Below are 23,192 nucleotides of genomic sequence, written 5' to 3' on the forward strand. Positions count from 1 at the left end.
ATGGTAGGTATCCCATATAATCTCACTCTTTGTCACATCAAAAAGAGCTATATTTTTGTATATTCTTCAACTTCGTTTTGTTTTGGTCTAGTCCCTCCCTTAATTTATTCTCCCTCTAATTCTTCCTCCCCACCTCATATCCCTAGTGAGTGAAACATATTTCTGTACCCCTCTTTGTATACACATGTGTATTTTTCCCTCCTTTGACCAATTCAAATGAGATTCAGCTGCTCTACTTACACTTTCTTCTCATTTATGATTGTGTTTCCTTAATCTTTTTTTCCCTTTCTACCCTCGTGTATTCCTCCTCCCCTTCCTTTCCAAACAGAAGTAAATGACTTTATTAGACAGCAAGAAATATTAAAACAAAGTTGAAAGACTAAAAAGAAAAAAAAAACAGAAGAAAACTTAAGCTCAAGACATAATAGAACCACTCCCAGGTCTTCTAATTAGACAGTGATCCCTAGTGATGAGTTCAAAAGGGACACGTTATCACTCCCCACATTAAAATGTCAGATGCTGGAGATGTGGAAAAATCAACACACTAATACTGTTGGTGGAATTGGAAACTGATCCATCCATTTTGGAGTCAAGTTAGAATCATGCCCAGAATTATAAAACAGTGTCTACCCTTTGACTCAGCAATACTGCAATTAGGTCTGTTTCCCAAAGTGATCAGGAAAAAAGGAAAAGAACCCATGTTCTAAAATGTTTATAGCAGTTCTTTGTGGTGGCAAAGAATTGGAAATTGAGAGGATGCTTATCATTTGAGGAATGGCTGAACAAGTTGTGGTATATGACTCTGATGAAATACTACCGTGCTGTAAGAAATGACAAGCAGCTTGGTTTTAGAAAAATATGGAAAGACTTGGATGAAATATTAAGTGTAACAAGCAGAACCAAGAGAACGTTGTATATAGTAACAGCAATATTGTTCAAAGAACCGTGAATGACTAAACTGTTTTGAGTAATATGATCATTCAAATCATCTATGAAGAACTTATAAATGCTATCCACCTCCAGAGAAAGAACTGATATAGGAAGCATGTATTGTATGGTTCCACATATCTCTATCAAATGCTGGCCTTCTCTAATGAACTTTGGGAGGGAGACTTAGAACTCAAAATGTAACCAAAATATTAAAGAAATAAAGGAAAAAGAAATCAGTGGACTACCTAAAAGCATTTTAGTATTCTTGACTTTTTTATTCTTCCAAATCAATTTTATTATTTTTCTAGTCAATAAAATAATTTTTGGTAGTTTAACTGGGATAGTACTGAATAATTAGTTTAGATAGGACTGGTATTTCTATTATATTGGCATATATATATACACGCATCCAATTATTCAAATCAGATTTTGTCATGGCAGATACTTATATTGCCTACAGTTGTTTTAAATATCATTTTATCTATCTCTTCTTGCAGAGCTTTGTTGGTATTACATAGAAATCCTTGTAATTTATGTGGGTTTATTTTATGCCCTGCTACACTTCTAGGTCAATTATTTGTTCAGTGAGATTTCATATTCTCTTCTATTTTTTCATTTTCTTGATTTATTATTTCTTAATGTCTTATCTTCCCCTTGTCCAATTCTAATTTTTAAGGAATCATTTTCTTCAGTAAGTTTTTGGACCTCTTTTCCCAACAAATTGACTTTCTTTTCATGATTTACTTGCAAATACTCTCTTTTAAATTTTTCCTCTATATTTCTTATTTGATTTTTAAGTTCTTTTTAAGCTCTTTCAAGAATTCTTTTTGGGCTTGTGGCTGTTTTGACTTCATTGTCTTCTAAGTTAGAACTGTGATAGCTCATCATCATATTAACTATCTGTGGTCAGGTTATTTTTCTATTGTTTTCTCATCTTTTCAAACAGTCTATTTCTTGACTGTTAACTTTCTGATTGAATCAGGTTCTGCTCTTGTGGTGTGGGATATATCTCAGGCTTAAGGTTTTTTGCATTGTTGTTTTCCGAAATCTATCTTGAATCTTTGACTTTTTTATTCTTCCATGGTGCTATGATTCAAATCCAGGGATGCTCACTGCTCTTTTGACTTCTGCCTTGGTCTATCAGTGACTTCAAGTACTCCTCTCTTCACTCCTAAGTCACAACTAGGGCTCCACATCACTGCCACCACAACTGTTCTTGCTTCCTGTAGTTTGCAAATGCTGCACCACCAACCTTGTTTCTTCTAGCTGCAAGTTTCAGTTCACCTCTCTGCCTTGAAACCAAAACCAGGGGCTCTGCTCTCCTGCAGGTGTCCACAATCAGTCTTTTCCATTCTGGAACTGTGAACAAGGGGTCTTACCCTTCTGTGACCACACTTGCTTCTCCCTGTAACCACAGCCTGGGACCACATCCTGTTCAGGTCCAGCATCTAGTGCCAGTGGAATGCTCTACAATCTTCCCCTGGACAGCCCACCCCCAATTTGTGGGGTCAAAGTCCCTTAAGCAATAGCCAACACAGATGTCCCCAAGACTTGTTGTTGGTTGATGGGGTGGTATCTGCATTTCATTTCCATTCAGATCACCACCCCAATAACTCAGATCTTTCCTAACACCTTCCTAAGTTGTCTTAGGCTGGACACTGCTTTACCTCAACTTTTTATTATTTTTGCTGCTCAAAAACTCAATTCCAGGCATTTTAATTTGGAGGGATTTGAGAGAGCCAGGTAATTTCTTGCCTTATTCTGCCATCCTCTTAACTAGTCCAATGATTCTTAAATTGTCTCTTCTCCAGGTCAGTTCTTCTTGTTATACCCTTTTTCTTTCTTTTTAATTTTTGCTGTCTCAAAAAATCATTAGCTTATTTTTGGTCCATTTTTATTTTCAAGGAGTTTGGCCAATGTGTTTCGTGTTTGTTTTTTTTTAATCCCTTGTGTCAAACTGTTATTTCCCTTTACAATTCTTTCTTCCATAGCTGATTCCTTTAAAAACAAATCCCCCCAAACTCTCATTTCATTTATAAAAAAACATTTTACACTCTTTAAAAAGAACTGTTGCTTCATCTCTTTCAGGAATTCTAGCTGAATTTGTGCCCAAGCTGTTTTCCTTTGAGGCTTTGCTTGTAAGATGTTTTAGAGTCATTTTCTTCAAGGGTTGTGTTATGTCCCATAATAGGGTGGTGGTGTTTGTTTTTTTTTTAAACAAAAAGATCAGTCTACTTTCTGACTTTCAGATTTGATGTTAGGGCCAGACTTTACACATTTCTGGAGGAAATTCAAGGCTGGTCATACTGTCAAGTCTGAAGGGGTATTGAGCATTGTGTTCCAAGATCTCAAGGAAAGCTCAGGCCAGGGATTTGGAAGCTTTCGATGTTCTCAAACTGGTCTGATCCAGGGGCAAAGTATGATTACTGTTGTCCTGGACTGAGATCTACAAGGTCCTCATTTCAGCTTAGGTCTGAACAATAGGTGAGTGAACTTGCTCCATTTAGAATTTAGTAGACTATTGCTGAACTCAACCACTATCAGTTAGCTGGGAAACTTTTCTGGTTGAGTGATTGAATTGTAGGATTCCTTCCCTGGTTATTTCTCTGTATACTTCAGACTGGGTTGGAACTTGGAATAGAGACATGCCCTCCAATCCCAAGTTATATAACTGCTGCCTGTTTCTGAACTTGTTTCTTGCTCAGTACAGAGACCTGGGTCCACAACTGCCCCATACCCTGGAATGCCACCCCTAGGTGCAACTCCCCTTCTCACACTACCCTAGATCTATGACCAAAAACCAGGTAGTGATCAAAAAAAGCTGCTAATTGGCACTGTTCCAGCATCCTACAGAAGTCCAGGCTTCCAGCTATATTGCTTCTGGGATTTTGACCTGGTGTTCAGCCTCTCCCTGCTCTGCAGTGTGCTCCTGGCTGTGCCCTATTTCCAGTGTCTGCAGAACCATCTCCTTATGCCAACCTAGGTGAGAAATGTTATTTAATTTCCTAATCTGGATTCAAGCTTGTGTTTTCCAGCCCTGGAGTTTTTTTTTTTAAATGAGGTGAGGGTTGTAAGATTCTTGCTTTATACTTTCTGCTGCTCTGCCATCTTGGATCCACTCTTTTCCTGGTATTTAACTGTGTACATGTTGCATTGTCAATTCATTCCCAACAGCAAGGTCCCAGCAAGTAGGGAAAGTTTCACATCACGCATCATCACCACATTTGTACTGGAAAAAATAAGTGGATTTTGTTGTGCCCCAAATCAGTATGAATTATTTAAAATACTGAACAATTTTTCTGAAGTAACAGTCTCTTCATTTAATTTTGAGGCCAACTAATTGTCTTTCTGTAGTGCTTATCTCAGAATCATTTCTAATGTGCTAATCAAAGGATTGACAATCCAAAATGAATGCCCTTCTCTGAACAATAGGTATTTTGACATCAGTAAGAAGATCACTGTATCTTCAAGGCAGTCGGATTGTTTTTGTTAAATGGAAAATGCAAATCCTTTATGCTTCATTTTTCAGGCAATTGTTTACTGTGCAAAGATGTGGTTTGTTGTAGAAAATCATTTACAAACATCTGTCTGCCTCCTCAAATTTATATATTTATAAATTATCATAAAATTGTTATTAGTACAAAAAAAGTCAGCATACAGGTTGGAGAGCTTCTGATCATTTTGCATCTCCATTTATTTATCTTATTTGGATATCAATATCATGAACAACTTTTCCCATACTTTCTTCCCCCTTCCTGGAGGTATCTTATGAAAATGTGTTTCAGTGCTTTCAAGACTGCTTATTTCAGCACAGATTTCTTTGGTGCATACTTAATGGAGTTCAGCTGCTGATTGTGATTTCATTGTCTTAAGTGCTACTTTAACAAACATTCAATTTCCAATGAACTTGAGGACTGACATCTTAGGGTCTAGGTGCAGTGGTTCAGTTGTCTGATGATGAAAACAGGTTATTATAGAAATGGTGACATACCTAAAATAGCTTAAAAATTTTTTTTGGTTGTCTATCATTCATTACAAACCACAGTTCTTTCTAGGGGTTTTCAGCTACTTACAGGTCTGGGCCACTTTTTTTTTTTTTTAATTCAACCTCAGTTACTTGTCCTTGCTTCGATTTTGTGTCTCCTAAAAAATCCAAGTTGGTCAATGAGCTCTGTGGAGTCACATATTCTTTTTACAATGCTTAGCATAGTGCCTTGCACATTACAAGGACTTAATGCTTTTTTCATTCATTTATTCAAATAAAGTTTCTTTTACAGTCCCTCAGTTTCTTTTTCCTCATCAAGAATTCTTTGTCATCACAATTTCCTACCTCAAGCTAAATTCCTTTTTAGAATTTAAGGACATTGGCTCCTATCTTTCCTTTTTCTGAAAACTCACCCTCCATATCATAAACTACAAGATGTTTACTTGCTTCCTCAAGGTCCATTTCCACTTCCAAAAACCTATTCCTTCTTGTTGGCCAGAATTAGCTCTGGAAAAGCAGTTTCTACTTCCTCCACCTTTTCAAGAATTAAATTATCACTATTAAAGCAAGTCAAGAATGTATAACATTCTGCTTTTGGCAGAGAGCTTCAGCAGATGTCCAGACTTGAGGTCTCATATTACTTCATCAGGCTTTACTGCTAGGCTTATGTTTCAAAAACTTTTTCCTTTTGGCCAGGTGGTTTATAATATACTCCCACAATATCAATTTTTCTTTCACTGATTTCCACCCAAATGCATTCCAGTATGATTTACCAACTTGGGTTCCTAGATTCCTTTAAACATATATTCTTAATATTTAATACTATTACTGTTCTGTTGTGCTACATTTTATAAATATTAGTATACCTTTCTAGAGTCACATACTAGTCATGACTCATCAATTCTTAGAGATTGTTATGAAATTAAACTTACCTCTCCCTTCACCCTATGATTTATCTATGCTTTTTACATTTATATAGTCATCAAGGGCCATGGGTCTCATGGCTGCCTTGACATATGCATGAAGTAAATTTTCTTCCTCTTATCTGTTTTTAGTTTAAAGCTATGTTGATGAGATTCACAATACCTTGGCCAAAAATATTTCCTATTAATGTTAGGTGTACTCCCATTGCTGGTGAGTAGACTGGATATCCTTCCTATAGTTTAAGCCATGATCAAGGAATTAAAATTCCATTCTCAGATTTTATTTTTTTTAGTTAACCGTATGCCCCCCTTGGATAAGACTCTTCAGAAGCCCTACACCTTCACTTGGCAATTAAAAACTTTAAAATGCATAGCTGGTTCCTTTCTTCTTGATGGCATCCTTGAACTGACATAGATTAGTTTGCTTTTGAGGGGTGGACACTCAGGGGCCCAGAAGATGAACACCAGGGCCTCTTTTTTACCTTCCTTGGTCTCACAGATGTTATAAAGTACATAATGATAGGTCTTGTTTGGCAGAATCTTGACAAAAGTGGGATTAGTGCAGTTTGACTCACATTAATTACCTACAAGGGTCTTTTGACCCTTCTCCAGCAAAATATTGTTGTCTTCCTTGCATTTTTTTTTTTTTACTTTCTCTGGCATGAGACTCGTGTATCCTCATGTCACTGAACACCTTAATCACTCCATCCGAGACAGTGACAGTGGAATCCATTATTCTGAAAGCAAGCAAGGGATGGTGGAACTCACTTCCAGGTTGCAAGAGACAAGGGAATACCACTGCTACTTTAATACTGATCCCTTGGCAATTGTGATGAAGATACCTGTGCCCCTTCCTGTATGGAACTACATAATATTTAGAAATGCCTTTTAGGTTCACTGTTAAAGCATCATTTATTCCCACATGAACTGCCAGGAGTGGGTACTGGCCATCAGAGCTGCCACATCTCAGAACACTCCTAAATCCATAACCTACGAAGACTATAGACTTCTCTGTTTATGTAAAGAGGACAAATAGTTGCCTTACCCCTCCAAGAAGATATTCATCAGGCACAAGTACTAGAAAATCTTTCTCCAGATGGTATCAATCACCTGGAGCACAAGAAATGGCTTCCTCCTGAGATGGTCCAGCTGTCCCCTCTATGGGAAGGGGTACCAATCAGCACTGTGACCCTTATTCTCTTCTATTGTTCCTCCACCTTGAAACTTCTTGAGGATCATTGGTATTCCTTTGTTTCTTGGAAGTATTTCTTTCATTCTTTCAAGGAAGAATTCATTCTTCGTGAAACTTGAAGAATGGAGATGCTTTCCTCTAGCCTTTTCATCTTCTCTAGGACACAGAAGAACAATTCATATTTTGTGGAAACATCTTCCATACTGGCTTGAAGCAAGGTCTTCAAGTCCTCTGTCACTTCTGCTGGCAGTCTTCAAAGTGCTAATGGCAAACATTCACCACACCTGTTTCCTGTACAACGGTGCCGAAGTGAGGCTAAATTGTGGTAGACTCATTATATGATTTTCACAATGAGAATCTCAGCTGCCCTTCACTGTAAAATAGCATTTTTCTGTCAAGACCTAATAGAAACAAGAGCTGCTCCAAACTCTTTTCTGGGTCAAGTTCTCAAGCAGGAATTTCAGACAACTTAGAAACCTCCCCACTTGATATTTCTTCCCATTGAAGCTCATTTCATTACCTTTTAATCCTGTTCTGTCACCTAATCATCGTTTCAGTGCTCCTCTTTCAGGTGTCTCAGATATCCCCTTTAACTTCTTCCCTCCAATTGGCCCTTGTCATTTCCTAGCCAGAAGAGGGTTGATTTGGGGAAACTCAAATGAGCTCAGTTTTGAACTTTTAAATTGCATGGTATAGGAAATAATCAAGTTGACTAAGGGTCCCAAGGGTTTTCAATTCACTGCTATCTCTGATACTAATTCATCCTTTTCTCTACCCCACTCCATAGTCCCCTCTTCCACATATGGTTTCCTATTATCATTCCAGCTACTTCTGTGGGAAGGGGGAGTTCTTAAAGGCCCTTTCTTCCAATACTCCTGGCCCCTGGTCTGCTTTTCTTGCCCTGCTGAAAAGTAAAAATCCTAAGAAATAGTGACAGGGAAAGGTACTGGGCAGGCCCAGGCAGAATAAAACCTAAGCACCTAGGACAATGGGTACCCCAAAGAAGCTCCAGATATAAACAGGTTTCTGCCTCAAAGAGCAAGGTAGAGGCACTGAAGAGAGCCCCTGCCCCTGATCCCAAACTGTCCTTAAGCTGAGGCCCCAGACAGAAGGAAAAAGGCACAGCAGGGCAGGGAATGGGAGATTTATTTCTGTGCAAACATCACAGCCACAGTGGTCCCATTCTTTCCACAGGGTATCTTTTCTCTGTAGCAGTGAGAAAAGAGCTTCCAGAATTTAATTGGGGCTCAACTAGGGCCAGCCAGGAATTAAGGGACAGAGAGGAAAGGTCAATGTAAATATTGGGGATGGGATGATTAGGTTAGGCATCTCTGGGGAAATGTGAAAAGGAGTATAAATCATAGGAATTAAGAGAAGGAGGATGCTTCCACATTCCAGTCAAAAACTGGCTTGTTTCAAGTATTGCTCCATTTCTTCCCTCGTCCTGAGTGGGCCTTGATGGGAGCAGAAAACCAGAATGTTCATATCTGAAGGATGAGTCATGACTCCACCTTGAACCTCTTTAAAAAGGCCCACATGTACTGGTGCATCTGCTCTGGTTGTGCCTGGGGGATCCAGTGGCCAGCATCAGGCAGGATGCAGGACACCAGGCGGCCTGGCACAAAGTATCTGCTAATACTTTCCACAAGTCCACTCTCCAGGTATGGGTCTTTCTCCCCCCATAACAACAATGTTGGTGTTGTCAGCTCCTGATGCTCTAGCGGAAAGTGACTGTAAGGCAAAGGGATGTATGACATTCATTAGGGTCAATGGCTTCCTCAATCCCTTCTTGGTCCTAAATGTGGCTCTGTCCCTTCTTCTACTCTTTCAAATTTCCCCCTCACTCCATTCTCTTTAAAATCATTCCATCATTCTTCCTACAATCAATCTCTCCTTTTTCTAGTTGCCCCTACTCCTCAAAGACATCACCTGAAAAGATGGCGGTAGTAGTTGAGGGGACCAACGAGGCCATGGTTCTGGGTGAAGCTGAACAGGAAGGCTTCTAGCTCATCATTTGTAAGGCCATGGATTCCAGTCATAGGATGGGTGAAGGTGCTCTTCAGGATCTGCACACATGCATCCCTCTTCATTACAAATACCCTCCAGACACCTCTGAGAATCAGTCTTCCCATCTCAGTACATCCTCTCTCTCCCCACTTCCACAACATCATTACTCTCCCTCTCCCACAACTCCCCACTAGCTTTTGCCCCCTTCCACTAATCAGAAAGAGATGGGACCTGAAAGTCAGAGGCAGAAAGCAGCTTCTCAGGCAACCAGGATAGCTGAAACAGGAACACATAACTGGAGCGAAAAAGCTGGCTGGGATGGTGCAGGGCATACTCTGGGAAGGGGAAAAAGAAAAAGTAAGGGAACCACCCATATCAAAGCCCTTGTAGGGGGTAACATCCCAGTCTCAGAACTCAGTACCCCTTCCCTACCTGTTAAGACTGGCCAATCCACCATTCCTCTAAATGACCTCCCATCTTAGCACCTACCTTGGTAAACAAACATAGGGGGGGCGCTCACCACCACCATCCGCTCTACCAAACTCGGGTAGTAGACAGAGAAATTCCAGGCCAAGATTCCACCCCAGTCGTGAGCCACCAGGACACATTTGGAGTAACCTGTCAATGAGTGGTGTAGGGAATTGGGGTATGAGTAAGGTGGGGAAGGATAGATGTAAAATTAGGAGATGTAATAAAAATGGCACTAGAGTTGGGAAGGGTAAAGAAAAGCAATAACTTGGCACCTCCCTAACCATTAGTGAAAACTCTTACTTTAAGGACCCTGACAAGTAACAGACGCTCAGCCACTAATAATAAATCAACAACTCTATAACCCTCCATTACTACACCAAGCCAAGGTGGGAAAATCGACCATGTTGGAAGGATTAGAGAATAAACAAAGACTCAGGCCTCCATACGAATCAAGTATCTAGACATCCTGGAGGAAAACTCTTAGATTAATTGTCAATAATTAATTGATTAACTTCTTAATTAATTAAAAAACTCCATCAAGGGGCTGAAAATGGAGAGCTCCATTTAGGACTGAGACTATGGGCCTGGGCTAGGGCCATGTCACCTCCAGTATGTCAGCACAGCTGTGACAGTGGGGAAGCAGAGCTGGGGAGAAGAAAGGCCAGTCTGTTCCTGTGCTCCCTCTCAGGCACCCACCCCCATGCTCTGCCTAGACTTTAGTACCTAGGGCCTCAATAGCATCTTTGATGTCTGTGGTCAGGGCATCGATGGTGTAGCAGTTCACGTGGGTAGGTGCATCTGAGCTCCCGTAGCCCCTCAAGTCCAGCGCTACTACATGGAAATCATGGCAGAACTCCATAAGCTGGTGTCGCCAGGAAAACCTGTGGGGCCAGTAAGGGGATGGCCATGATGGCTGAGTCACCTCCCTCTCTACTCCTCCCCCACAACCATTCCGGTGGGACTGGCTCAACGAGAGCAGGACAGGTGGTTTCCATCGAGGATGCCATCTGTTCCTTGGGGCTACGTGGGCCGCAGACATGTAATGAGCACCGGGCGGGGGAGAGGGCGGCTGCTGCTCTGGGCCCTCTTGCTTCTCCCTACCTTGCCACCTACCAGATCTCAGGGAAGCCATGGAGGAGAAGCATCAGCGGCCCTTGGCCCTTGGAGACGCAATGCAGCCGCAGGCCGGAGGTCTGGGAGGAAAGAGGCCGTTGTCAGGACCCGTCTCTCAGCTGGGTTGGCTGGCACAGTCTCTAAGGCGGCAGGGTTGCCCCCCCGTAATTTCTGAGGCCCCACTAGGCGTCACATGTCGGCCCCTGCTCCGGGCCTTCGGGCTCCCCCTCCGCCTCCCCGGGGTGGCGCTCACCTTGAGATGAAGGAAGTGGTGCTGCCCGAAGCAGGGGTCTTGAAGGCACGAAGGGGCCTGGCGTCGGGGCCGGCCGCAGCAGCCTCGCCCCGGGTGCAGCAGCACGTGGCCCAGGGCCTTCCCCAAATACGCGAGGGCAGTCAGGCACGCGCCCCAGTACACCAGAGTCCACATGAAGAAGCGGACCAGCTTCAGCGTGGCCCGGGAGGGCGCCAGCAGCACCGACACCAGGAAGTCGGGCATGGCCGCCCCGCCGGGGTCCGCGGGCTTTGTCTCCCCGGGGAACGGTGTTCGGCTGGGCTCCGGGCCGGGGCAGGGCTAGGCGCCGGAGGCCCGGAAGCGCTGCTCAGCTGCTCAGCTGCTCAGCCTCTGGAGGCTCCAGCGCGTTAGCGGGGCTGGGTGCTCTGCCTCGGGCCGCAGGAGCAAGCCAGGGAGTAAGCGCGGCTGGGCGGCTCGTTCCACAGCCCCGCCTTCCCAGGCCTTTCGTGAAGGCGGGGCAGTCACACTAGTCCTCGCTTAGGCTCCCAAGCTTTTGCTCCCTCCAGATTCCCAGTCCCGCCCTTCGCCTCCCTTCTTGGCTCTGATTGGGTAGTGGAGGCCTGAAAGGTCACATCAAAGGAATGAAAATGGCTTGGGATCGGCTCCAGCAGCCAATCAAACGCCCGCGATCATCGCGGAAGGCGGAGTCTCGGGAAATGCCAGAGTCCAGCGGGAAGCTGCCGGGTGGCCACGCCAGGGGCGCCCCCGCGCAGTGCCAAACGTCCCGGGCCAAGTCCCCCTCCTCCCCTTCTCATCTCCCTAGGGGCGATGGCTTTCTTGGGGGGGGAGGTGTTGGGGGAAGGGCTGGCCTCGCAGTGGGCAAGATGGCAAAGCAATCCCTACAAATTTGGTTTAAAAACAAAGGGAAGCGACCGCCCTCACAGCCAGAGCCCCGGCGGCGTCCTCCTCCCTCCTGGTTTTCGGCTCCTCCACCATCTTCCATGAACCCCTCAAACACGGTTCTCTTCATCCCCCCAAAAAAGCCGCCTCAAGGGTCACTTGATATTCAGTACAAATGTTTATTTTGCAATGAGAACTGCACAAAAAACCTTTAGTATATAAGTGAAAATTCTATTAATTCCCTTCTACAAACGTCTAAAGAGTTTAATACAAGCCTCCAATTCACTGACATAATTATTGGCCAAGCGATCCATCCGTGCATCGAGTACAGTGGGAGGTTGTACCCGGCTCTCTCTCATCCTCCTGTACGTGACTCAGAAGGGGGAAGAACCAGAAGGACATCTGGGGGACTAAATCTCTAGAGGAAGGAAGAGAATCCATACTTTGGGCAGGGTAGGGTGAGGAGAAAAAATTTTAGTAATGGCTCCACCCTGATTGCAACCCAATTATAAGCACACAAGCGAGTCAAACGGAAAGCACTTCCTGGATAGCAATACCTTTGGCAGAACATACAATCATTACTCCAGCACTGTCTGGCCTAGGAAATGCTCCAACAAAACAGAAGAAAAAATGAGAGGAAAATAAGAGATAAAGAAAAAAATAAATCAAAGAGCAAAGATACAGGTCAGTTGAACATGGGAACCTAAATGCCTTCGAAATCATAACCCCTGGAGAGAGATGTGCACCCTGGGCTCAGGGATGATCATGGCCTGCTCCCTAGCTAGAAGCAATTATCCCCAGGCTTTCAGCCTGCACCATTTGGCAAATTGTGAATTCAAGAGAAAAGTTTAAAAGCAGGTTCATTTTTAATTTTGATTGTTAAAAAATAAAACAGGGAAGACTAAACATCACTACTACTAATACATTTGTTTCTTTGCATACATATAAATTATAATATTTGTATTTTACATCCTGGGGCCACTCTCAGTTGGGATTCCCAGCTGGGTGTGCATGTGTATGTGTGTGCAAGCTCCTAAATCAGTGGGGGGCAGGGATGTGGTGGCTTTTATATACAATCTGGAGAAGGGAGATGAAGATCCAGTGTGCTCTGTGTGTGTGTGTGTGTGTGTGTGTGTGTGTCTGTCTGTCTGTCTGTGTGTCTGTCTCAGTCTTTCAGGTTATGTACATTTAAGAGTACCTGGTAAACCCTGAGCTTAAAATTAAAGGAAGGGGGTAGGGGTTGAGGAAAAGGGAGGGAGAAATGTCCAAAGTGCTTTCACAAAAGGGGGCAGGAGAGAGAGAGACGGAATACTGTGTGAAGGTCAGGCCTCCATGGTGCTAAGAAAAGGAAGCGGAGTATAGGGCTCCATGGGGCTTGGGGGAACGAAGAACCCTCCTCCCTACAGCTTTGTCTGGGGACAGCAGAGCCTTTGTTTCTACTTGCTTTGAGGTCCAGAGCCAAGCTGACCTGCAGCTAATCCTCTGGCTAATACCTTGTGACTTGAGCACCCTCTAACAGTCTAGGGAGTCACACTGCCTCATGCAGTGGGGGAAGAAAGCTCCTCCCCACACTATCCCAGAAATGTCAACTTCAAAAGGAGAGCAACTTTTTTGCCTAGTGTCCCACTTGTTCCTGCTGCTTCAGCTGGATCTGAGAGCCATGGCCACCCAGATGAACTCTATGTTTAAGTGGGCTTTGGGTGCTTTGACCCTTTTGCCTCATTCCAGATCACTTCTGCCTGGACTTCCGATACAGTGTTGACTACCTGGGAGTCAGTGGTTTGGGAGGCTGTCCCAGCATTCAAGGAAAGCAGGACTGGTGGAAGGTTGGAGACATCGGTTGGAGAAGCAAGGACCTGGCTGACTGAAGTGTTTCTCTCACCTGCATGGCCATTACCCTAGTGTTCCAGGCCCAGGTCTATCACAAGGAGAGAATTCAAAAGAAATATCAGTAAGACGTCAGCTTTTAAAAAAAAAGAGATGCGTTTATTCCATGATCAGTACAGACCAAATGCATATTCACCGTATTAAAGTCAAACCAGTTAATTACTCCAGAGTTTGGCCAACACTGAGGCACCAGTATTGTACTGTATAGTGGGTACTCATGGCACGTAACCTTGTGAACAGTTCAAATTATAAAATTAAAAAAAGAAAGAAGAAAGAGAAAAACACGCTGGGTCATGGGTGGGGAGTAAGGGTAGGGGCGGGACCACTGATGGTGGAGGGGGGTGCCCACCATCTCTGCTGTGCCACGCAGCCCAGCCCTGGGTCCACTCCCTTCCTGGTATAAAACAACTTGAAACAGATATGACATTTAAAAAAAAAACAAAAACAAAAACACACACCAAAAAAAAAAATTTAAAAAAAAAAAGAGATGCAGCTTTCTGGTTTTACAATTAAAAATATAGACTAATAAAGTTTGAAATCGAGTAAAATATAAGCAGTTTTTTTGTGTTTTGTATTTTGTTTGTTTTTTTGTGTTTGTTTTTTTTACACCAAGTTTGGTGGAGTCACCAACAAACCTCAAACAAATATATGCCAACTCTATTCACTATACAATACAGCCACGGTCACACACTACCCACAGTGCGGCGCCCCCTCCCCCCACCCCCACTGCCACCACTCACAGGAGAGACGATAACACCCATTCCAAGTTAAGCAGTGCCTTTGTGTCTGAAGGAAAATTAAAAAATAAAACTTAAAAAGAACAGAAAGGAAGGAAGGCAGAAAGAAAAAAAAAGGCGGAAAGGAACTGACTTTGGTTGGTAGTCTCGCTCCCAGGCGAGGCCTCCACACACGCGTGCTACGACGACCACCTCACTCCAAATGGCCATGGACACTCACACACCTCCACTGGACTATTCCCTTTTTCACAAGCGAACACTTACAGAGAACGGCTCTCAGTTAAAGGCTCGAAGGGGATGAGGGCAGGGTGGGATTCTGTTCAAGGCAAAGCCAGCGACTAGGGACTTCAGGCAGCTGGGGGCTGGTCCCAACTGTCATTCTCCCTCCTCACCCCACCCCCCCAATCCCAACAACATGGGTGGGCTCCTGCTCTCCATGGGCTACCCTGCAACCCCTGGTCTTACAGTGTGGGGTAGATAGTGATAGGTGATATCAGGGAGGGAGACAGGGCCTCTGATAGGGCTCCTCTCATGGTTAAAAAACTGGTAAAGAACGTGACATCCTGGATATACTGTGAATACGTCTGGCATAGAGGAGGACCTCATTTATGCCTAAGAAACCACCTGGTCCAGCGCTTGCTTGAGGTTGGGTCTGACTTCAGTGTGTGCAGGGGGTGGGGAAGTCCAACGGTAAGGCAGACTCTGCTGATCCTTGGCTGACAGACCCACGACGGGTGGAACATGCACAAGGGCTGGGCCCAAGGGACACCCCCTCCCAGCCGCCAGTAACACTAGGCAGAGTCAGTTTTGCCAGAAAATCAGAGTCAGAAGAAACCCAGGCGCTATCAGAAAAGATTCTCTTCAAATATTGCCAAAAGATCACTCTGAAAATTCATGTCAATGGTAGCTGCCATCTAGAGAGACAGAAAGAGAGAGAGAAAGAGGAGAAAAGGAGAATTAGAAGCCACGTTCTAGCAGCTAGCTACCTCCTCTTCTTGTACCTAAGCTGCTCCCTTAGCCAGGCTGGCATCTCACACCTTTGCTCAACCCAAACACTTCATGAAAAGCTCCTTGACTCTAAACTTTGCTCTTTCAAGGTACAGCAGAAACCCTGCTGCCTCTGACAAACTTCTCTCCCCCACACCACACTGATCTCTATCTCTATTCTCAGAGATGCTTCAGTATGTCACTGTATACACTTGTCCTGTTCTCCAGTTCTGTTCATGGCTTGTCTCCTACTTCCACCCATGGCTCCCAAGTTATCAGCTCAATCATGAATACCATCAGAGAGGTTTTAAAAAGACATAGGGCAACAGTTCTCATTTTAAGGCACTACTATCTGTGAGGACAGACGGCCTAGTAACTAGGACACAGTACTAGAACTACAACACCGTTCTCTAGAACGTATTCCAACTCACCGCCTCCCTGCGCCTTCGCTCTTGTTCCCGTTTCCTGGCCAATTCCCGCTGCTGATCCAGCATGGATTGGGAGGCCTGGGGCTGAGAGCTTTGTGCTTGGGGAGCTGAGGAGGCTGCAGCCACCGGTGGCTGCTGCTGCTCTGATCGCTGCTGCTGCTGCTCCTGACGCCTCCGAACCTCTTCATGAGCCCGCCGAGCCTGCTCCAGGGCATCCTCCTCCTCCCTGCTCCTGCTAGTAACAAAGGACCCTAATGAGATGGAGGGAGGACTTCTCTGGAAAACCCATTCTCTCTCTGGGACAAGAATGGGAGATATTCAAACTCCCCCCCCCCCAACTTTCATTTCTGAGTTAAAATCTAATCTCAGACACTTAGTAGCCATGTGACTTTGGGAAAAGTCACTTAATTTATGCTTGCCTTGGTTTCCTTAACTGTACAAAAAACACCTAACTCACAGGATTGTTCTAAGGACCAAATGAGATAATATTTGCAAAGCATTTAGCACAGTGCCTGGCATATAGCAAGTATTATGTAAATACTGTTTTCCTTCTTCCCTCTCCTTACCTCATTCTCTCCTGTTCCCGTCTTAGCCGCTCTTTTTCCTTCTCAGCATGCTCAGCCTGGGCTTTGAGGGCCTTTTCACGCTCCTCCTTCTCTCGGGCAGCTCGGCGGAACTGTTCGAAGCTGTCACTAGATGACTTGGCTGTGGAGGACGGAGTGGTGGGGTGTTTCTGGACTAGGCTGGCCCAGGAGCCCATGTTTTTGATCTTGAGATCCTAGTCAAATAAGAAGAAGTCTGGTTAGAGACAGGCAGAATAACTTATTTCATATCATCAAACACAGGGCCTGTGAAGTTCCTTCTTTATAATGTTTTGTACAAATGACAGCAACGTAGACATACTACTCAAATGATTTCAATGGTGGCAGTGGTTTAATTCATTCATGAAACCATGAAATATTAAGAGTAGAAACTTAGGAAGTGAACTAGGCTGTAGGCTCTTCTTAGTTCAGATTAAGCAATTCACTACCCCCTATACCTAGGTATCCATTGAGAAGCCACTCCCAATGGTTTGTTCAGGACTAGAAGAAAAAATATGCAAGCTAAGGTTTCATGATTCTTAGGGAGCTTTACCTTTTTGGGAGCAACTGGGGTTTTGGGCTCTTGCTTCTGCTTGTCCTTGTCTTGCCCCACGGGCTGGGGTGCACTCTGTTCAGGAGGTCGAATCACAGGTCTGCCAACATCTAACGGCTTTATTTCAGGCCCTGAGACACAGAGGGGAAGGCTGAAGGGCCAGCATTTAGGATGTGACACTAAACCTGAGTTTCCTTAGAGGGAAGGGGCAGGAAAGAAGTAGCAAACAAACTCACGTTGAGGGATGTGGACAGGGGCCTTGATGTTCTCAGGATGCTTGGGGGGATCCTGTCGAAGGGAGGGGCCAAAGGGCTCATTTCGGATGATAGGTGAGTGGATCTTCTCCTCCTTCACCACCACCAGGGGTTGGGACTGCACTACTGAAGCTGCTCTAAGCTCCTGAAACAGCATTGCCATTTGGAAGATAAGGAACTGTTGCCCCCAACATCAGCTCCCAACGTTGGGCTCTTGACTAGCAACCTGTTACCCACCTGTTTCTTGGGTTGGACGTTTTGCTGTGGCGGAGACTGGTGAGGTAGCCCCTGGAACGGTGGCATTTGAGGAGAAGGCATCATGAGTGGGGAGGGAGCTTCTCGTAGATGGCCTGTAGTAGGGATGCACATCAAAATCAGTAAAGGTAAGCACAGAAATATGACAGTCATGCTGACAGTAGAGGTCAGGACCACATGCTCAAAAGCAACAACTCCCTAAGACAGTCACTTTTTATAGGGAAGCAGAGAAACTAGGAATGGTTAGGCATTAGCTGAATGGCCTAAGCCTGCACTGGTTTGTTCCAGGAGCCACATTTCCCAATAAAATAGACTACTGGGCAGATTGTTGAGCTATCATTTCTGAATTGAACTCTGGGTACAAAACAAGCTCCAATCCCTTGGCAAGGAAAGCTGTTAGGACTGCACATCTGAAAGGATCTGGAGACTACTCAGGGCAGGGAGAAATGAAGATGTGACATACAATTTAAGGAGTCAGTAAAAGTTAAGCTAACTCACATAATGGAGTTTATTAGCCTGCTGCTGAGCTGGTTGGTCATGTGTTATGAGACTGGAAGGACAGACCCAAAGACCTTGATAGCCTCACTGATCCACAAATAGCTGCTACCTCAACTTAAATGTGTCCTTCCTTTGCCCTCATTCACTGTTGTTTCATATGAATTTTATATATATATATATTAGACCCTGCCCCAGAGCTAGATGTCTGTAAGCTCCTTGAAAGGACTGTGCTGATTTTCATTTTGTGTCCTCAGTGCTAAGCACTTACACATGGTAAGTAGACACTTAATAATGCTTGTTAACTAAATGAGTCAAAATCATCCCAGATGAGTCAAAACAGCTGGTCCATCTACTCAATCTGTGTGCTGTTAGAAGGGGTCTAACTTGTTATATGATCTGATGCAGAGCGAAAGGAGCAGAACCAGAACTTTGTGCATAGCAATGACTACAGTGTGACAGAGAGTTTTTTCCGGTAGACTTGGAACTTCATTGCAATGTAAGGACTTATTCCCAATGGTCTTCTAAGGCAAAATGCCTTCCACATCCAGAGAAAGATCTATGGAATTTAATCGTAGAATGTAGCAGATCATTTTTTTGTGTATGTGTGTTGCGTTTTGGTTTGTTAGATGATTTCTTCCATTCATTTTAATTCTCCTACACAGCATGACGATAGTGAAAATGTATTTAATAGGAATGTATGTTTAGAACCTATATAAAATTGTATGCCGTCTCGGGGAGGGAGGGAAAAATAATAATCTAAGTTATATGGTACTGATTGCAGAACAATGAAAGCAAATAAATTAAAAAAAAAAAAAAAGAAGAAGAAGTCTAAGTTCCAGAACAGATGCTTTGTTTCCATTTTTCTTGGGAGATGCTAACAACAAAAAGAGGCTTTTTCAAATAAAGCCACAGAAGAGTTCTAAGGCCTCCCACTCAAAGATTCAATAGGTACATGTCAGAAAAGGCCCAGCATCCTGGTGACGACTGTGGTACCACTGGTCATCAAAACTGGAAGTGGGGCTTTGTGTGTATGACAGTGAAGAGTGCTCCCTGAAGTGCTTGATTTGGGAAGACCTCTTCACTCATGGAGGTAGGGCCAACAATACAATTTGTGGTACATAGCCTTTGGATTTCACACCAATCCTGCCAGACTTGGGTTAAAGGACACAGCATCTTACCACTTCCTACTACTGTTGTGTAGCATTTCTCTATAGAAGCACTGTTGACAATTCATCTCTCATTTTCATTGCATGCAACATCTTGTAGAACCAGTCCTGGAAAATTTACTTGCCATCCCCTGAAACACACCCAGGACTGATTCCAGAGGCCTGATGGGAGGTGATACAGTGTTTATCTCATTCTCTAGTAGTTTCACTGCTAAATGCCTTGCTGCTTCCTATGCTGTTTGACATGTGAGAACTGGAAGTGTAAAAGGCAATGGAGAATGCACATAGGTGGGCCTGCGTTAAAACACCATATCCCCTGAAGGGATAGTGTCATACATGATGAGATACAGAACTGAAATATTTTTGGAAAGTTCTGTTCAAACCCTTATTTTAAAGGCAGGCAAACACGCCCAAAGAGGTTATGCAGTTTGTCCAGGGTCAAACAAATGGTAGAGAGAAGCAGGCTTTACAAGAACCTACGAAGTCTAACTCTGAGATTCACTATTCTGATCATGGTGCCCGTCTCATGTATTAGGGTTAAGCTCACATCTCATTTTTACTAACGTTTTACTAACAAGAGACTAAATGGTCAACAATAAACTAGTGGTGTGCAGGTCATGTGGTGTACTTCCCTAATCCCAGGAGGTTTAACTTTGTCTGTCAGCATCACCCTCCTACAGGGTTAGCTGTTATTTTTCAGTACTAATCAGAAATCCAAAGAGAACAGCGAATGAATAAATGATGGGGTCAATAACAAGTTCTGAATGAGACTAAGAGTTTAGTCAGGTGGTTCCCTAGGTCCTGGGCTACGGCAGTCAGCAGTTTTATCCACGGTGTGACCAATAAAGGCAAAGACGATTTGAATATTTATTGTATTTACAGATGACAGAATGCAGAGATATAGCTAACACACTGGATAACAGAATCTTAAAAAATTACAGCTATCTAGAATATCAGACTAAATCCAATTAATAGACAAATATAATGTTTGACATTAGCTCAACTAATTAACTTCATATGTATAAGACAGGAGAGTAATGGCTAGACAAAAAACAGGATGATCAAATGATATAACATGGTTTCTGGCTGGGTTAGGAAGAGGTTGATATCTAGGCTTCTGCTAGTGTCAGACACTACTTGGAGGATTGTGTTCAAATACTATAGTTATCTTTTTAGAAGATGACTGACAACTAGGATGTCACCCAGGATGTGGTTTCCCAACTATACCACATGAAGACTGAAAGAAGCACTAGGATTGTTTAGGTTAAAAATAATCTTAAGGGGGATAAATTTTCAAAATATTTGGAGGACTGTCATGGGGAAGAAGGACCAGATTTGTCTGGCTTGTATCCACAGAGGGCCAAATTAAAACAAGAATGGTAACTGAAAACTTCCTAGTTTTCAGTGCTATACAAAAGTGGAATGGGCTGCTCCTAGAGACAATGTGGTTTCTTCAAGCCAAGGCTAGAAAGACTGTATGACTATTTGACAGGCATATTTAGTTAAAAGCGGGAGGAGAGGCCACTTCAATCTCTGATACTCTGGGTAGGTCCAGTAACAGAGGCTTTAAGAGAACTCTGTTACAGTGGCCCATTCCAGTAACATGAGTTTCTGCTAGCACCTATCCAGGAGGGAAAAAACAAACAAAACATCTAAGCTGCAACAGTCTACTATGCCTAGAATTCTCAGGAATACTTCTCCCCTCATATCCAGTTACCAAAAGCCAAGAGTTGGTACTATTTACTGTTGGCTATTACTCTGTCTTTTTGAGAGGTGGTTCATTGGCTGTGCTTTGCATCGTCCCCCCACTCCCCTTTCTTGATCTGGTTGATCATGTTTGATCAACCAGACTGGTATATTCTTGTTCTCTTCCTTTCCCCTAATGATAGAATGAATTTCTTCAGGTCCTGGCTAATAGAAACTGATAATACAAGAAGACATAAGCAGGCTCAGTGTACTCAGTGTACCGATCACTTTGTAGACTTGTTTGAAGGTAAAAAGTTAAAATGATTAAGCCATGTAAGGTAGTTGTTCTTAAAGAAGAGATGGCTCTCCCAAAAAGAATAGAGTGTGTTCTTTTGGTGTGAGTCCTTTATATGGCAAAGTAAAGATTCGTTTGGAACTGAGAAACCAAGTGAAGATCTGACCAGCTGCCCTGTGGTCCAGGACAGTTTTACTTGGGGACAACTAACAGGTTTCATACTACACAGACCTTGTGTGAGGTATCAATTATCCACTTTGTGTAAGGAAGCTAAAACTTTATCTTGGTTTTTGTACCATATTGATAAAATCAACCACAGAATCATAAAATCTCTCTCCTTTCAACACACCAACTGATGTCTATTATCATCTTGCCTCTTTGCGGTTTTTTAAGCCATTCAAAGCCCAGCTCTCAAAGGCAGGCAAACTAGATATCTAGACTCCTTTCCATTCCACATTGTACCTTGTATATTTACATATCCATTTAAATTCAGACTTATGATTTTAATGGTGCGGGGGAACTACTGGTGCTGAAATTCCTTCACCAATGTGGATCAGAAACTCACTTGTAATTTACAGTCTTAGACATACCGTTGCCAATTAGACTGGCAAAGGTGACAAAATATGGGAATAGTTAATATGGCAGGAGTTGTGGGAAGACAGCCAAATTAATACATTAGTGATGGAACTATAAAAAAGTCCAAGCATTCTGAAAAACAATTTGGAAATATGTAAACAAAGTGACTAAAATGCAATCCAGAGACTGTATTGCTAGACATATATTTCAAGGAGTTAATCAACAAAGAAATGGAAAAAGAGCACCTACCTATTGACTAGGTTATGGTTACACAAACTGTGATACATGGAATATATAATATTACATGAAATACAGAGGAGCATGAGCAGACTTATATGAACCAATGTAAAGTAAATCAAGCAGAACCAGGAAAACAATATACAATGATTGGAAAAAATAACAAAATATTGGAAATCAAGTGCTTTTAAATCATAATACTAAGCTTGGACCCAAAGAAGACATTTGACAGGATATATCCCTGACTTTTTTAGAGAGGTTGGGAACTAAAGATTTAGCACTCTGTACATGCAAACTTGTTCAATATGTTGTTTAGTTTTGCTAAACTGCCTTATCTCCCCACTTCCCCTTATTCTTTGTTTATAAGAGATGGCTCTCTGGGAGTAGACAGTAGTTGAGATATATTAAGAAATATGTGGTGTACATACAAAAATATTCTCCCAATTAAAAAAAAACAAAACAAAATAACTTATAAGTATTAGAGACTTCCTTGATATTAAGAGGGTACCTTGAATTTGGATTTGACACCAAGGCCACTATAATATCCTGCCTCTCTCATATTCTCTCTCTCACACGCAGACAGGCAATGTCAAGGAGGCAGGAGTATTCATACCAGGCACTGTGCTAGGTGTTCAGCTGGGTTACAAACACAAAAATGAAGACACACTTGCCTTCAAGGACATTACTTTCTACTGGATAAGGCAGTGTCTACGTATGTAAATGTATACTGAATACATACGAAAGAAATGCAAGGTAGCTCAAGAAGAAAGGACATTAGCCATTCAGAATGGCTTCATAAAGAAGATAATATTTGGGCTAAGTCTTCTTAAATAAAATAAATAATTTTTTATTGATATACTTTGATTTTTTACTTTATTGACACAAAATTTTCCCTCATATCCCTTCTCTTCCCCATGCTCTTCTGAAAGAGTCATTCATGACATCTTAAAGAAAAGAGGGAAAGAGGGGAGGGAACAAAAGCAAAATTGATCATTATATTGAAAAAAATCTGAAAGCATATGTAATGTTCTGCACTTCTGCACTAATTCATTTCTGCAAAAAAGTGGGGGAGGGAGGCATCTTCTCCTTATCTCTTCTTTGTCTATGTTTGGGTTTTTGCAATGTTAATTCTCAATTTTTTTTTTTGCCAGTTTGTAGTTTCCATTTACGTTGTTGTCATTTTATATGTTGTTTTCTTGGCAATGCTTCCTTCACTTTGAATCAACTCATCTAAATCTTTCCATGCTTCTTTGTATTCATCATTTCTTATAGTACATGAAGACTGATTGTAATTCAGGT

At 42.9% G+C, this 23,192-nt stretch overlaps 2 protein-coding genes across 2 annotated transcripts in view; both read right to left on the minus strand.

Annotated features, from left to right (window-relative positions):
• Positions 1-8,159: 8,159 nt before the first annotated feature.
• Positions 8,160-11,400, minus strand: EPHX3 (epoxide hydrolase 3). Its single transcript, XM_072601167.1, has 7 exons — positions 10,875-11,400; positions 10,622-10,701; positions 10,232-10,389; positions 9,527-9,655; positions 9,269-9,372; positions 8,960-9,096; positions 8,160-8,761 (listed from the first exon to the last, which is right to left on the minus strand). The coding sequence occupies exons 1-7, from the start codon at positions 11,115-11,117 to the stop codon at positions 8,530-8,532; spliced, it is 1,083 nt and encodes a 360-aa protein (XP_072457268.1). The 5' UTR covers positions 11,118-11,400; the 3' UTR covers positions 8,160-8,529.
• A 2,317-nt stretch (positions 11,401-13,717) lies between these two features.
• The window catches only part of BRD4 (bromodomain containing 4), a 185,860-nt gene continuing 176,385 nt past the window's right edge, over positions 13,718-23,192 (minus strand). The window contains 6 exon segments of the mRNA XM_072601166.1: positions 13,718-15,291; positions 15,796-16,024; positions 16,359-16,570; positions 16,927-17,057; positions 17,163-17,345; positions 17,348-17,530. Of these exon segments, the coding sequence (XP_072457267.1) occupies positions 15,223-15,291; positions 15,796-16,024; positions 16,359-16,570; positions 16,927-17,057; positions 17,163-17,345; positions 17,348-17,530 (1,007 nt within the window). The 3' untranslated portion in view covers positions 13,718-15,222.

The sequence above is a fragment of the Notamacropus eugenii genome, chromosome 4 (genome assembly GCF_028372415.1).
Source record: "Notamacropus eugenii isolate mMacEug1 chromosome 4, mMacEug1.pri_v2, whole genome shotgun sequence".
In the NCBI taxonomy this organism is placed as follows: domain Eukaryota; kingdom Metazoa; phylum Chordata; class Mammalia; order Diprotodontia; family Macropodidae; genus Notamacropus; species Notamacropus eugenii.